The following is a 14,383-nucleotide window of genomic DNA, read 5'->3' as shown; positions in this document are numbered from 1 at the left end:
AACTTCGGGGGTGCACACTTTCAGAGTTTAAATACTCGCACTGTACGGACTCATAGAATGATTCAGCACAGAAGGAGGCTATTCGGCCTATCGTGCCTGTGCCGGCTCTTTGACTCGGTTTATGATGTTGCACAGAGTATCATAAAGGGTGGGAAAGAAAGAGGGAGAGAAGGAGGAAAAATAAAAAAAGACCAATTTATAGATCTGTCTGGAATAGCCGAAGATATGATCCAAATGATTTTAAAATTTACTTTACTCCTGGTTAACATTTGAATATATTTGAGAAATATTCCACATGTTTGAATTGTATTATCGTCCTAATGTACAGTAAAACAGACCATTGAAAAAGAGCTTCCATTTAAAGCGCCTCTTCCTTCGGTCTTGTCAGAGATTTTATTCTGAAAACCATGACGTGAAATGCACCCCTTGCATTATGTGTAGTCACTGTCAGTATCTGGCCTCTGTTTCTGTTTTTGCTGAATGATTGAACTAAAGTGTTTTTGACTGAGCCGCTTTAAGCAGCCGGAGCACTTGGGGATCACATGGCCGTAAAGCAGTGTCCGGCAAGTGGAATATTAAAAGAAACTAATAAGATATTTCACATATGAAAGCACCCCGTGAGGGCTATATAGAAGGTGTCGTTTTATATGTGTCTGGATTGAACAACTAAATGTTGTAGTATTGGTTTTTACACAGTTGAGGGGTACCCTTTACTATCTGGGCATCACCTCATTAAATAGTGAAGTTACTGTCCCAAATTATACAATCAAATCCAAAATTATACAAATGATCACCGTAGGAGAGAAAGTATTATAAAATAATTGAGCTCGACTGTAGGCATTTCTTTAACGTAAGTTCACCAGAACGCACTGTGCAGCAATGTCGCGTGGTTTGGAGAAAGACAATTAAATGCCGCTTCAATGAATAGCAGAGTCTGGGACGTTGCGTAAGGTTACAAGGGTTTTAATAATAAATATTAACATTTTCTCGCGCGTTTCAGTTACAGCAGTAATGATGCAGATCTTGACAGTTAGAAATATCGGGGACGAAAAGATCAAAAAGTCCCGCACACTGACGATCCTGCAATCTGGGGAGTTGTTAATTATTATTAATGAAAACCGTTTTGAGACTCAACCGTGCAGCCAATGCTCAGTGTGTCTAGGGCCCCTGTCAAAACAAATCCAGGCAGACCCAACAAACACAAATAAAACCGACTGAAACATTCATGGCGCTTTAACTAAAGCGTTGGGTTCATCCACAGTTACTTGATACGATGATCCACGAGGGGTTATTCTCTTTCAGCTTACCAAAAATCAATAGTATCATAACAGCCAGAATTCATTATTCATTCATGATAGGCTTTACAAGATGAAACCAACTAGCCAACAAGTGTTAGTTGATAAATTGAGTATAGCCCGATTAACAGCAGAGAAAGATGACACACTGCAGACACTAACAAAAAATCTATAGCCTTACAAGCACCTTTAGCCCCAAGATATAAAACATAATAAAAGTTATATAAAGTGTCAATAGTATCTCCCTCCCGGATTCTCAAGTAGTCTAAAGCTTTGTCTTTTCCTTTCATAAACTGTTAAAACATAACAACTTCAAGATAAATAAATGGCTATTAAGCACTTTGAGACCTTTTTTGAGACGCGTTAAAGCGTCTTTCATATTCTAAAAGTTCTACCAAGTGGGTGATTTGGGTGAAGTTCGTTGTCATTTAATTGAATCATTTTACTTTGATTTTCTTTTCGTAACAACCATCATATTATATTGTCTTCCAGTGAAGGGTATCGATAAATCTTTAAATACATATCTATACAAACGGTGCCAGTTTAATTAGAAGATTAGTTTTAGTCTGAAGCCTGTCTGCTCGCTGTACCTGACCGCCTGGAGTAACTGTCAGTCCACTCTGAATCTGGAAATCCCCAGTTCCTCTAGTGCCATTCGTTTTCGTTTTATTCATTGTCGTTAATAATTAGTTTTATAATTTAGAGGTTGACATTTTTTAAAGGAATATGCAGACTTCCGGCTGTTAGAAGTAACACAACTTCATTTTATTTTAAAAGAATGAACTTCAACCGGCACGGGTGGAATGTCTTGTTACTCAGTTTTGTATTGGTTGTTTGCAATATATTTGTCTTAATTCATTCAGATCCGCAAAGATCCCCATGGCTCGAACAGTAAAAGCCAAGATTAGCGGGGAGCTGGGTAACATCATAATAATATATTGAAATTAATTAGTGAACGATTAACCCAGATCACACCTTAATGTTAAAGGCAGCGACACTGTTAAGGAGCGGTGCACATTGCACCAGGCTTTAGGCAGATAATTCCAGTATGTTTGCCGATTCATTTCCTCAATAGATCAACAGTTATTTAGTCAATTTACTCACAGTGCCTCTGTAGCGAACGATAACCCGCAGATTCTATTTCAAAAATTCCCCAGATTGGCACAGGAAACAAATAACATTCTCATTGCTCAGGAAGAATTGCGCTGGTCCCTATGTGTTGCCAGGCGGTAACTGCGTTTACGGATATTTCCTGTGGTCGGTATTTCTAGTAAAATGGTAAATCTGTTCAAAGGAGGCATTTAAGATGTCGCCACACATAAAGAGCAGCTTTCCCTTTCCCACCCCGCCCTAATTAGTTTAGAAGCTGAGACATTATGGGATGAACTTGATTTTCATTCTCAGTTGGTATAAATCTGATGAATAACCCGGGAGTTTTAAATTCCCCATACTGGCTCTGGTTCGTGTATTTATCAGAAAACCGAGATCGGGGGAATTGACGTATTTCTTCTTGAAAACCTAATCCGGCTGTCAGTGTCGGTCTGCCTTTTGTCAACGGTACAGGAACCAAATCGAGTCAGAGATATTTTCTGACACACTAACTAACCGAATGCGAGCTTTCTTTACTGTTACATTTCAAGAGCTTCTTTTGGAGGGTAACCTGCAACTCGCTGCGCCGTGAAATAACTCAATGAGCGAACTCGAGTCTAACACATCTTCAGAAGTTAAATCCACCTTAAAAAGTTTCAAATGGAAACATTACCTTAAATTGATTGTCGCTTTCTAAAATGATTTAACTCTGGAAAAAGTAGAACATTAGTGTGGTCACCAGGTATCAGTGTTTTAATAGAATTTAAAATATTTCATTTTAGTTTAATTGCAGTTTGTATTCTAGTAACACATGTGTTTGCATTGAGTTCATTTTGTAAATATCTTTTACACTAAGTACAGTTCAAGACGCCATTTTTTTGTTTTGCAGCGTGCGTGGTTTTATTGAAAACTTTGTAGAGTCACATCTGATTAAAAATCGCACATACAATCAGGAAAGTAAAATAAATAACGACACATGTGATCGGAGCCAAACCGTTGGGAAAGTCAGCACCAGAGAGAAGTGTGTTGTACGAACAGGTGAGTCTGTAAACCAGTTCACAAAGTGCACACTCAGCCACCCGGTCAGGGGCGGCCAGGGAAGGGGAGAAGGACCTGGGTGAAGCGGCTACAGGGACCGGACTCACACGCTTTCACACACACACACACACACACATAGGGAAATTGGTCCTAGCGATAGCTCTCCAGCAACCAAGACTAGAGAATGAATTTCGCACATCAAAAAACAAACGCAGGAAGACAGGCGATGAAAAGCTGTGGCAGTTAGTGAATCACGATCAAAAACACATTGTACCTGGCCTCCCATTTATAACTTTCCACAAGTGATATTTCCCCATTATTTCAAGCCAGTCTATTGTACCACGACACATTTTCTTAAAATAATTTTGATTGTCAATGCATTGTGAATCTCTTTCAGATTTAAAAAAAATTAAATTTATGATTGAGTTAAATGGGGGGGGGGAAGGGGTGGGGAGGGAAAGCGCCGTGAAACCCCCCCAGGGTGGATGAGGTAGGAAACCATTCGTAAACAGTTATTGCAAAACATTTTAAACTTATTTATTATTAATTTTTATTTTTTTGTTATTAATATCGTGATAGCGACATTCACTAAACTGAAATGATGTATAAGTCATGCAGAGACAAACCTGTGGACTATACAAGATGTACAATAGAATTAATATGACCTGTTCTTACAGAATTAAGTGTATTTGTGTCTTTTTTTCAAAATGAAATTGGCAAGGGTATATACCACCACCTGCCCCAGTACCGTGCCCACTTCAGTTGTAGTTATACATCCCCGGATCAATGAACTGGACCAGTTCGCGAAAAAAGGTTAAACGCACAGTTAATTCACGGACTATGTACAGCCTATTACAGTAGAAAAGCAAACAGGATATTTTTCACAAGAATGTGATTAAACATTATTCAAGTCTCGTTGAGATTATTTTGTTACAATATGATTGCCAGATAAGTCATCGAAGTCTCATCCAAACCAAGACATAAAGCTTGCTTCTCTCAAACCCGTACAAAATATACACAATTAAAACTCATTCTTCCGAGATATCCGTTCGGTGTGATGTCCCTTTCATCGTTTCGTTTTGTCGTGCAAAACTTAACCAGGGAAACAAAAGTTATTAAATCCTGGTCCACATCGTCTCAATAGGACAGAGCAATACACAACGTATCTTAATGTATGGCGGAAAATTTCATTCGTTTTTGTTTCTGTCTCTGATTGCAAAACCACACTCTCACCACATTCTTTTTCAGGTCCAATTTCTCTGCGATTGCCGCGATCTTCTCCGAGGAAGGGCGAGGCTGGACGGCGAAATAAGCTTCTAAGGATCGCTTTTCCGGTGCTGCGATGGAGGTACGTTTGCGCTTCCTGTCCCCTCCATTGAAGAGCTCGGGTTTGGTCATTTTCTCCCTCTGTGCCCTCTCGGCTTCGTCCAGCCAGGCCTCCAGGATGGGCTTGAGCGCAATCATGTTGTTGTGTGAGAGAGTCAAGGATTCAAACCTGCAGATTGTGCTTTGACTTAAACAGCCCACACCTGGGATCTTCAGGTTGGCCAAGGCTGACCCAACATCGGCTTGTGTCACTCCAAGTTTGATCCTTCTCTGCTTGAATCTCTCTGCGAAGGACTCGAGCTCCCTGGGATCTGCTTCCCCCTCGTTACTGCCCAGGCCGATGTGGGCTGACAGGGCATGGGAATGGGAAATGTTCATAGGCTGATGGTGATGAGGGTGATGGGACATGTGGTTCATCCCAGGCATGTGTGCATGGGGATGTGATGGCGTGGACCCCACCTCGGGTCCTGCCATCCCACTCAGGGAAAGACCAGGGTTCAGGTGGTCCAAGAGGTCTCCTTCCAGGCCTTGGGCTGACTGATGGTGGTGGTGGTGGTGGTGGTGATGGGGGTGAGAGGTCAGGACCGACGGATGGGGTAGATGTACAGAAGAGGAGGTAGGAGTGCAGGACACGCTGCTCATGGTATGGTAGGTGACATCTGGCTTGAAGGGGTGGTTTTTCTGCGATACTATATCCACGGCTGCCAGGGCTTCGGCTCGGGATAGTAAAGTTTCATCAAATCCGGCAAAAATATTGCCCTGCAACTGCAAAGGAAAAACAGAGCGTGTTATTGTCAGGACCCTGGTCAGCAGAGAAAACAGCGCGGTTACTTAAACCGTAGCACTCGCCAGCGACAAGGACTTCTTACTGTCAGCACAGTAGTTTTACTGAGAAATATTATTTGGTGTCTGTTCATAATTATCGTTGCGCTCTTGACATTCTGAAGTTAACGACTCTTTAATCCAGTGACACCAGCAACATTTAATCAATTGTGAAAACACTCAAAATAAAAAAGAGGAAACAATTGTTTTGTTGGGATTTGGGCGCGAGGAAGTGGCAGCAATAACGAAGACTCAATGTCACATGAGGAGATTGTCATTTTCTACAACGATGTTTTATGCAACTTGCAAAGCGATAAAAGTAATGAAAAATGTTACAGACATTACAAACCCACACACCGCGCGTACATTTACACGGGATGTAGAGACACACACCGCACCGATTCAAAATAACCTTGATTCAAATAACTTAGTCTGGGTATATTGTATTTTACTTCTGGGTCTCCTTTTGATATAATTTCGTTATTGACCTCCTTCTTGGTGAGGCTGCCAAAATATATACATTATACCGATGACACTAGCCCATCACTGGAGACCGCAAGCCGCCTCCTTATAAATAACAAAATAATAAAGTAAAAAAATACTTCAAATGCCAAGCAAATTGACAGAGCTCCAGATAAGAATTGTAATCAATTAAACGATTTCTTTCAATCCTAGCGTATTTAAATACTTTTAATAGTATTTTTATCACGCGACGATGGAGCGCTCTGTGATGCTGTACGGACGAAGGGAAGGTTTGTCTGGCACTTACCGGAGGAGTGGGCAGACATGCTCTCCTGATGGCCTCGGTGCTCGAGTGCAGAGTCGTGTATTTGGGCTCGTGCAGGATAGGGTGCATGCCGAACGGCTGCTTGCTGTTCATGGACATCATGTTTGCATGTGGGTCATGTGCAGGTGAGCGCTGAACTGGCGCTGTCCCTATCACACTCCATCCGATTGTCGCTGAGTTATACCCGCGCCGGCTGGAGGACACGCCGCCCGGGCCGCCCCTCGGCCCCGATCATTGGTACAGAAAGGTCCGACCTGCAGGCAGTCGGGTGGACCCGCCCATCCAGCCTCATCATTGGTTCAGCCTGGCTCAAACCCCTCCTTCCAAGGGCCGCCAGCTCTCCGGTGAAATTGGATGAATGTCAGTTTCACTGACACACAGAGTCCGGGAAAAACCTGCTTACTGGCTTTTAGGGAACATGCCGCAAATACGCAGCACTGTTTATTTCAAGCCCTCCATGTACACGTGCATGTGAGGTGCACACTTAGCGCACAATGATTCAACATTTCTAAACTATCATTTAACTGCCATGCATTAAAACAAACACATAATGGAATGGATCCTCGCTTTGTGGTAATGAACTGCCTCAATTTTGATAATCCTAAAATGGGAAAATAGCACTTTTCAGAGTCGACATTTGAACATTGAGGTAAGATCATCAATTATGATCTTGCCAATTGAAAAGACTGCAGCTCGAGACCGCTGTTCAGGACCTTGTCAAATCGATAGAGCTATTTAGAGTATTAATCGGATTTTTTTTTCAAATGGACAGAGATTGGGTTACAGTACTGATCAGGACTCTGTCAAGTGCAGAGAAATAGGGTTAGAGTACTAATCGGGATTTTGTCAATTCAACAACATGCAATTATATATTGCCCTTAAGGTTAAAAAAAAGTCCAAAGGCACTTCACAAATGGAAGTAGAAAGGGAAGGGGACGCCAAACCATTGGTGGAGAGATTAGGAGGGTAACCACAAGCCTGTTTGAAAAGATGGGTCGGAGAAGCTTTTAAAGAAGAGAAAAGTGGAGAGGCATGGAGGGTTAGAGAGGGAATTCCAGAGAGTGGGGCTACCGTGGCTGAAGGCTCTGCTGCCAATGGTGGGTGCACGAAAGGTCAGACTCAAATAAATGAAGGGTACAGTTGGATATAAGGTTGAAGCAGGTGCAGAGATAGGATGGGGTAAGAGTGTGGAGAGATTTGAAGAGGAGGATGAGGAGTTTAAAGTTAATTCATTAGGGGCAGGAAGTTAGTATATGTTACTGTGGAAGGATTTGATGGGCCGGTGGGACATAACACATAACAAGATACAGGTGGCTGCATTTTGAACAAGTTGGATTTTATGAAAGGTAATGAATGGGAGGTTAAAAAAAAGAAGGGTATTGGAATATTCAAGTCTAGATGTGGCAAAAGCATGGATAATGGTTTTAGCAACAGGGGCAGAGGTAAGGACAGAGGCAGGCAATGTTGTGCAGGTAGAAATAGGCAATCATAGTGGTGGATAAGTTAGCTAGGATGCCAAGGTTCTGCACGATATGTTTCAGCCTAAGCAATTGGCAAGGGAGGAGGATGGAATCAGTTAGAAGGGAGTGGAGTTCAATAAGGAATGGGTGACATTACAAAAACGTGCCTTTTTAAATGTATGTTTTGGTGGATTTTGGACTTATCAAAGTGAAGGGTGTCAGCTTTAGGCAACAGAATGTTTTTTTTTCCATTTTTGTCATCCGGTGTTAGCGTGAGGCACACCTAGACCAGTTGTGATAGGGCCATGGCAATTAAAAATCTGGTGTTTCTAATTGGATAGATATTTGGGTATGGGAACCAGTAAAACAGTGGGACAAGAGCAAAATGAGGATCCTTTCCCTTAGAGAGTATTACAGTTCTCAATAAAATGAGTTAGTAATATTCCATCATTACTGCTTGAAAAATGCATATTAAAGATATTTATTAAATTATATAAATCATAGTTTGAATCTATAGTTAGTGTTGGGGAGCATGTCAGTAAAGAACCTGCTATTTTCATACTATTTGATTCATTTGTAACATTTTTCTGTTTTATTTTAACATCCTTCAATCTGCCACAATTTGATTGTATTTCCACCTCTGAGTCAGAAGATTGTGGGTTCAAGCCCAGGATTTGAGCACAAAATCTAGGCTAATACTTCAGAGCAATATTGAAGGATTGCTGGTTTGTCAAAGGTTCTAACCTTTGGATTAGACATAAAACCTCATCTGCTTGTTTTGGCGATGCAGGTGGGTGTTAACAATCTCATGGCTCTATCGAGAAAGGAATTCTTCTGAAATCCTGGCTAACATTTGCTCAACCAACACAACCAAAGCAGATCAACTGGTCTTTTATCTTATTGCTTTTTGTGGGAAACTGGTGTGTGGAAAATGGCTGTCGTGTTCACTTACATAATAACAATGATTGTACTTTAAAACAATTCATTGTAATGAGGTGCTTTGGGATGTTTCTGAGAGACACGATAAGGTGCTAGATAAGTGCAAGCTGTTTCTTTCTTGAACTGTGGCTGTATGTTTTTCACAGAGTGCATTTTTCCATGGAGTCCCTAAAGCTCTGCAAAGTAACTCCCTTACTAAGTCTATTTATAAACATTTGATCAATAATTATTTAATCTCTCTGTCAAAGCACTTTACATGCAACAGAACGGTTAGCTAGTTCCCACCAAAATGTAAATTATCACACTGCAACATTGATTAATTACTTCCATGTTCAAAGTGTATGAAGTGAGAACAGATCATGGTCTACTCACTTTCCTACTACTGTATAATGCAAGGACACTTCTATAACACAAACAATTTCTTAAAAAACAGAGCAAGGAATTTTGTTTATTATATGGAAGGTTTAACAGAACTATTTTGGCATTTAAGTGTGGTGGAAGGCATGTGGTGGGAGGTGATTATTTTAGTATTTTCACCTGTCAGTGAAAATGATAGGTACAAGTATTCATGTTGAAATGTACCCTGGACTTGATAATGTAAAGCTATGTGGCACAAATGTGACAATGAGATCCTGCCAGATAAGAGGGCCTAGTCACATTGGGCTCGATTTTACCGTCGGGTTTCCTGCGGGTTTCCAGCGGGGGGGCCCCGAAAATCCCGATATTTGGTCACGTGACCGGATCGCGCCGCGATCCCGACCACTTCCGGGTTCCCCGATGATGTGCGGGGCTGCGTGCGTGGCCCCCGCTGGTGGGAATCCCGCAAGCAATTAAAGCCAGCGGGGTTCCACTTGAGAGTACTTACCTTGCTTGTTGAGGTCAGTTAATGAGCTGAATCAGCTGTCAAAAGAGGAAGTGTGGGATTTTACCTTCATGGCAGAGTGTTTCACACACTGGGGGAAACAGTCTCCCTCCAACCAGGCGTGTTGCAGCCAGCAGCCTGTGGCAGGTGACAAGGTGCACTCCACGGGGGAGAGCCCTCACCCACACAGGAGGCCACCGCGTCACATAGGGCAACCCCTGCCCCCCACCACCCCCCAAGCCAGAGGACAGACCGACACAAAACCGCAGCCCCAGTCCGGGGAACCACCCACCTACCCTGCACAACCCCTCAGACAAACACCTGCCAGATGGGTGGTGCGTGGACACCCTCGGAGGACGAACAGCATGACCAGCCCCAGCAGCCTCGCAGTCCACGCCGTCCGCCGCAGAGACGTGGAGCCCCCCAACACGGTGTTGTTGCACGCCCACCTGCACAGCAGGAGGGAGGGCTACCGCAGAGAGAGATGCATCGCAGAGGGCACTACCCTCGCCACAGGGTCCACAGACCGAGGCGCAGCTCCCCGGACCTCTCCGAGCAGCAGTGCACACGGAGGTGCAGATTCGCACGACATGTAGTCCTGGAGATCTGCAGGCTCTTTCATGCCGAGCTGCTCCTGGCTGGCCCCAGCACCAACTGCCTACCTGTCGCTGTCAAAGTCACCACTGCCCTCCACAACCTCTCCTCCACATCCTTCCAGGGTGCAGCCGGGTACACCGCCGATGTCTCTCAGCCGTCTGCGCGGAAGAGCCCTGCAAATACACCTGCACCTACTCTGCAGTAACACGATGGGTGGCATCAGTGGTGGGACCTCATCGTGATACCCAGGAGCGGGCATTATTGGACACAACGGACAGGATTCGCGGAGACATGGCAGTGGTGGTGCCAATGTAATGTGTGATGTTTGTTGCTCTGAAATTCAATATAGGTAACACCCATGGCAAACCCTCAGACACCCTTGTGCACCCCCTTCATGCTCACGACACGTTTGCCTTACGCTGCCTACTGCACATATGTGATGCATGCCCTGTGGCTGCAGCACAGGTGGTGGCAGGTTGAGTGAGGTTGGCCGTGAGGGAGATGCACGAGAGGGTGAGTATGGGATGGAGCCATGAGATTGTATGAGGATTGGGTTGCGTGTTAGTGGCAGGATGAGTACTGGCGAGGTGAGTAGGTGGAGGTAAGATGAGGATGGGGTTTGAGTGGGTATGAAGGGTGATGTGACAGAGTAGTGTTGGCGGTGCCGAAGGAGATGTGGGGTGGGGGCAGTGTTGTGGCAGACGGAGTGTAGGGGAAAGACTTCGTGTTCTCACTGTGGCTGACCTACTGAGGTCATTGCAGCGCCTCCTGCACTGTATGCAGGTGGGCGATATGTTGGTGGCGCAGGTGACCCCCTCTGCCACCTCGAGCCAGGCCTTCTTGGTGGCAGAGGCAGGCCGCTTCCTCCCGCCCGCCGGGGGGAAGATCTCTGTCCTCCCCCTCCTCCTCACCCCATCTGATGATACCTGGGGTGAGGCACCATTAAACTGGGAGCAGCCTTCCCCCTGGGCTGCTCCATGCTGTAATTTGTTCCATTGGTTGCAGCATCTGTCAGTGGAGGACTGCCCCTTTAACTGGAGAGCCTCCAGCTGACAGATCGTACTGCGCATGCGCAGCCCGCCCGACGCGCAGACCAGCGGCGCGGACCCCGGAGGAGCAGGTAATTGATTCCTATTAGTGTGTTGCCTGCTACGATCGCGCGGGCAACCCACTAATTTCACCGAGCGTGTTGACCACGCTCCCGAAACCCAACCCGCCGGAAACCCGCAGGCCTGGTAAAATCGAGCCCATTGTGTCCATTGGAAGTCCTTTGTGGATTGTCTTATGAGTTGACCAAGTAGCTGTTGCTATTATAACTCAACTAGAAAATGTAGGATTATTTCACCATCATAGTTTTGTAGGTTTGTCACTTTATCCAATTAGCTGATTTTAAGAAACAAATGGATGTGGATGATATTGAAGTCCCAATACACCGTTGTGTAGAGTGATACGATAGAAGTTCACTCTTGCAAAGGCTCAATGAATTTCTGATCCACCTGTGGAGCTACATCAAGTGAAGGCCTGAGCTCCAATGACATGTGGTTCCTTGATGTAATAATATAGAGAGACCTTTACTCTGCATTCAATCCATGCTGTACTTGATCTTCAAGTACTTGATGGGATAATGTAGAGGGAGCTTAAACTGGCATCTAAATCAATGATTTAACCCTAACCCTAATGCTGTACCTTACCTGGGAGTGCTTAACAGAGCAATGTGTAGGGAGCTTTACTGTATATCTAAACTGTGTTAAAACTGCTCTGAGTGTACTAGATGGAGCAGTGTATAGGTAATTTTATCTTGATTCTAAGCTATGCTCTATGACCTAGCAGTACTTAATGGCTAGGAAATGTTTTAAACCCAGTGCTGACATCCTTCTCTTAGATAAGTACAAAAAGCACCAAAAATTAAAACAAAATCCATAAGAACAGAGGAGGTGACATTTGGGAGAATGTTTGTGTGATTTTGGGGTTCCTGACTTTGTTAGCTTGTTTTCTATGAGAGTAGTTGATTTCTTTTGAGTACTTTACATTGGAGAACAGATTTAAAAACATTGCTAATTATAAATAAAGGTGTGGTATGGAAAGAAACACAATTTGCACAATCTTCTTGTATTCACACCACACAACTATAAAAGGATGAGGAGAATTTCCAAAATATCTGGAAAGATTCCTTTTTTTATTCATTCTGGGGATATGGGCATCACTAGCAAGGCCAACATTTATTGTCCATCTCTAATTGCCCTTGAGAAGGTGGTGGTGGGCCTTCTTCTTGAGCCGCTGCAGGCCATGTAGTGAAGGTTCTCCCACAGTGCTGTTAGGTAGGGAGTTCCAGGATTTTGACCCAGCGCGGTGAAGGAACGATGAAACTACTGTAGACTAACAGTCATTAGTTCTGCAGAAAGTGTTTCCCATAAATGTGACCTACAGTCAGTGAACACAAATAGTTTCCCATCATATAATGCAATTTCTGCTTCATGAAGGAGGGGGGCTTGAATTTAGAGAAGTGGATCAACAAGCTGTATTGGGATGCTATGTTCAAATAATAGCCAAAGAGATGACAGTGGCCTGAATTTCAAGTATCACTTGGAATGGGTGAAGTGTAGTGAGAAAGTGTAAAATACATAATGCTGCATAAAGCAATAGTAGACACTTCAGAGTGCTATATATAAGTTTTACTATTCCCATAATGAATCGTCACAACAATCTGCACTTAACCAGGGGAACATTGCCTGTACTGTATCTCTACTGTACCCATATTCCACTTGAGCCCATATTTACAGGACCAACACCTTTATTGATATCCTTTCTCATAAACCACACCTCTACAGCATACCTGTACCTATAAAATCATACCAGTACTAGACCATCTGTATATCCATTTCTGTATCACACTCTACTCTTAAATATACCCACCAGAATTATGAATGGTTTACATGGGAAAATATGTGATTACTCCCTCTGTGTGCCAAACATTTGCAGTTGCATCTTTACTACTGTAGAACAACTGGTACAGTTTCTCTAGCATGTTTTCATGTACTGGAGGGTCACCATCCCTTTTTCACCAGAATCAGTGTTGTTGTCTATTTTCACCTGCTTTAGCCTGCCAATTGACATATACCATATTATCCACATTGATATCCATTCCTAAACCTCCACACATAAGTACACCATACACGTAGCCTTACCCTTGTCACACCTATATGCTTTCTCATACTTTCACCTGCATCCATATGCTTTTGAACACCGACATACCATACCTTTACTTGTATCCATGATGACACTGTTAACTTTATATGGGTATCTATGTCTGTGCTCATATAAAATTCCCAGTGTCAACATGAGTGACTTCTTTATATTGCTGTAAACTGATGGAGAGAAGAGCCAGTTTTGTGAATGATTTGGATTCTGCTTTTAACATAACAGGCTTGACGCCACTGAGTAGATCCTGGCATCTCTTAACCAGCAATCCATAGGCATACTGTCAGAGCTTCTATAAATTTAGATCAGTGGTTTAAAGCAACACCGTCATTGATTTTTATTTCAAAATTTTATGTCTGTCTTTTTATTAGCAAAGAAATACACGTTACTCATCAGTCACTATTAACTAATGGAAAGAAACAGCCTACATGTATATTTGAAAAGCTGTAAAACAATGTCTAATTCTGGCACATTTAGCTTCACCATTTCTAAACTTTCATGCACCTTGGAAACTTACCTGAAGCATAGTGGTGAAAACAACAGGAGCGTGGCAGAAACCTAGTGCAAACTAGAAGAGCAAGACAGCCACTGAAACTAAGCTGATACTAACTGGGAACAGCAAGAAATCCAAAACAGCAATAATGGCACTGAGTGGGGATAACAAGAAAGTGAACAAGCCAATGCTGGCACTGATTAAGAACATTGTCACTGGACACTTTTCTTATGACCTGAATGACAGTCAGCATATACAGTGATGGGGGACATGTATGCACATCAGCATTCAGAAATGTTTAGGAGAACCTGCTGTGAAAATGGAGTGTCAACCGCCATGACAAATGGTGTTGTGCAAAGTGCATTAGAACAAGGAAGATGGCTTCAGACTACACAGAGAGTGAAAAGGGCTAGTCAGAGTATCCAAGTGGATCTTGAATAACAAGAGTCAAATGCACCCATTAAAAGGATGAGCAAT

At 43.3% G+C, this 14,383-nt stretch overlaps 1 protein-coding gene across 1 annotated transcript; it reads right to left on the bottom strand.

Moving 5' to 3' along the window:
* Nucleotides 1–4,589: 4,589 nt before the first annotated feature.
* Nucleotides 4,590–6,459, bottom strand: LOC137332710 (brain-specific homeobox/POU domain protein 3-like). Its single transcript, XM_067996654.1, has 2 exons — nucleotides 6,340–6,459; nucleotides 4,590–5,513 (listed from the first exon to the last, which is right to left on the bottom strand). The coding sequence occupies exons 1-2, from the start codon at nucleotides 6,457–6,459 to the stop codon at nucleotides 4,590–4,592; spliced, it is 1,044 nt and encodes a 347-aa protein (XP_067852755.1).
* Between the last annotated feature and the right edge of the window lie 7,924 nt (nucleotides 6,460–14,383).

This window comes from Heptranchias perlo, chromosome 15 (genome assembly GCF_035084215.1).
Source record: "Heptranchias perlo isolate sHepPer1 chromosome 15, sHepPer1.hap1, whole genome shotgun sequence".
NCBI classification, from domain to species: Eukaryota; Metazoa; Chordata; class Chondrichthyes; order Hexanchiformes; family Hexanchidae; genus Heptranchias; species Heptranchias perlo.
This window is presented reverse-complemented; position numbering and strand designations above follow the sequence as displayed.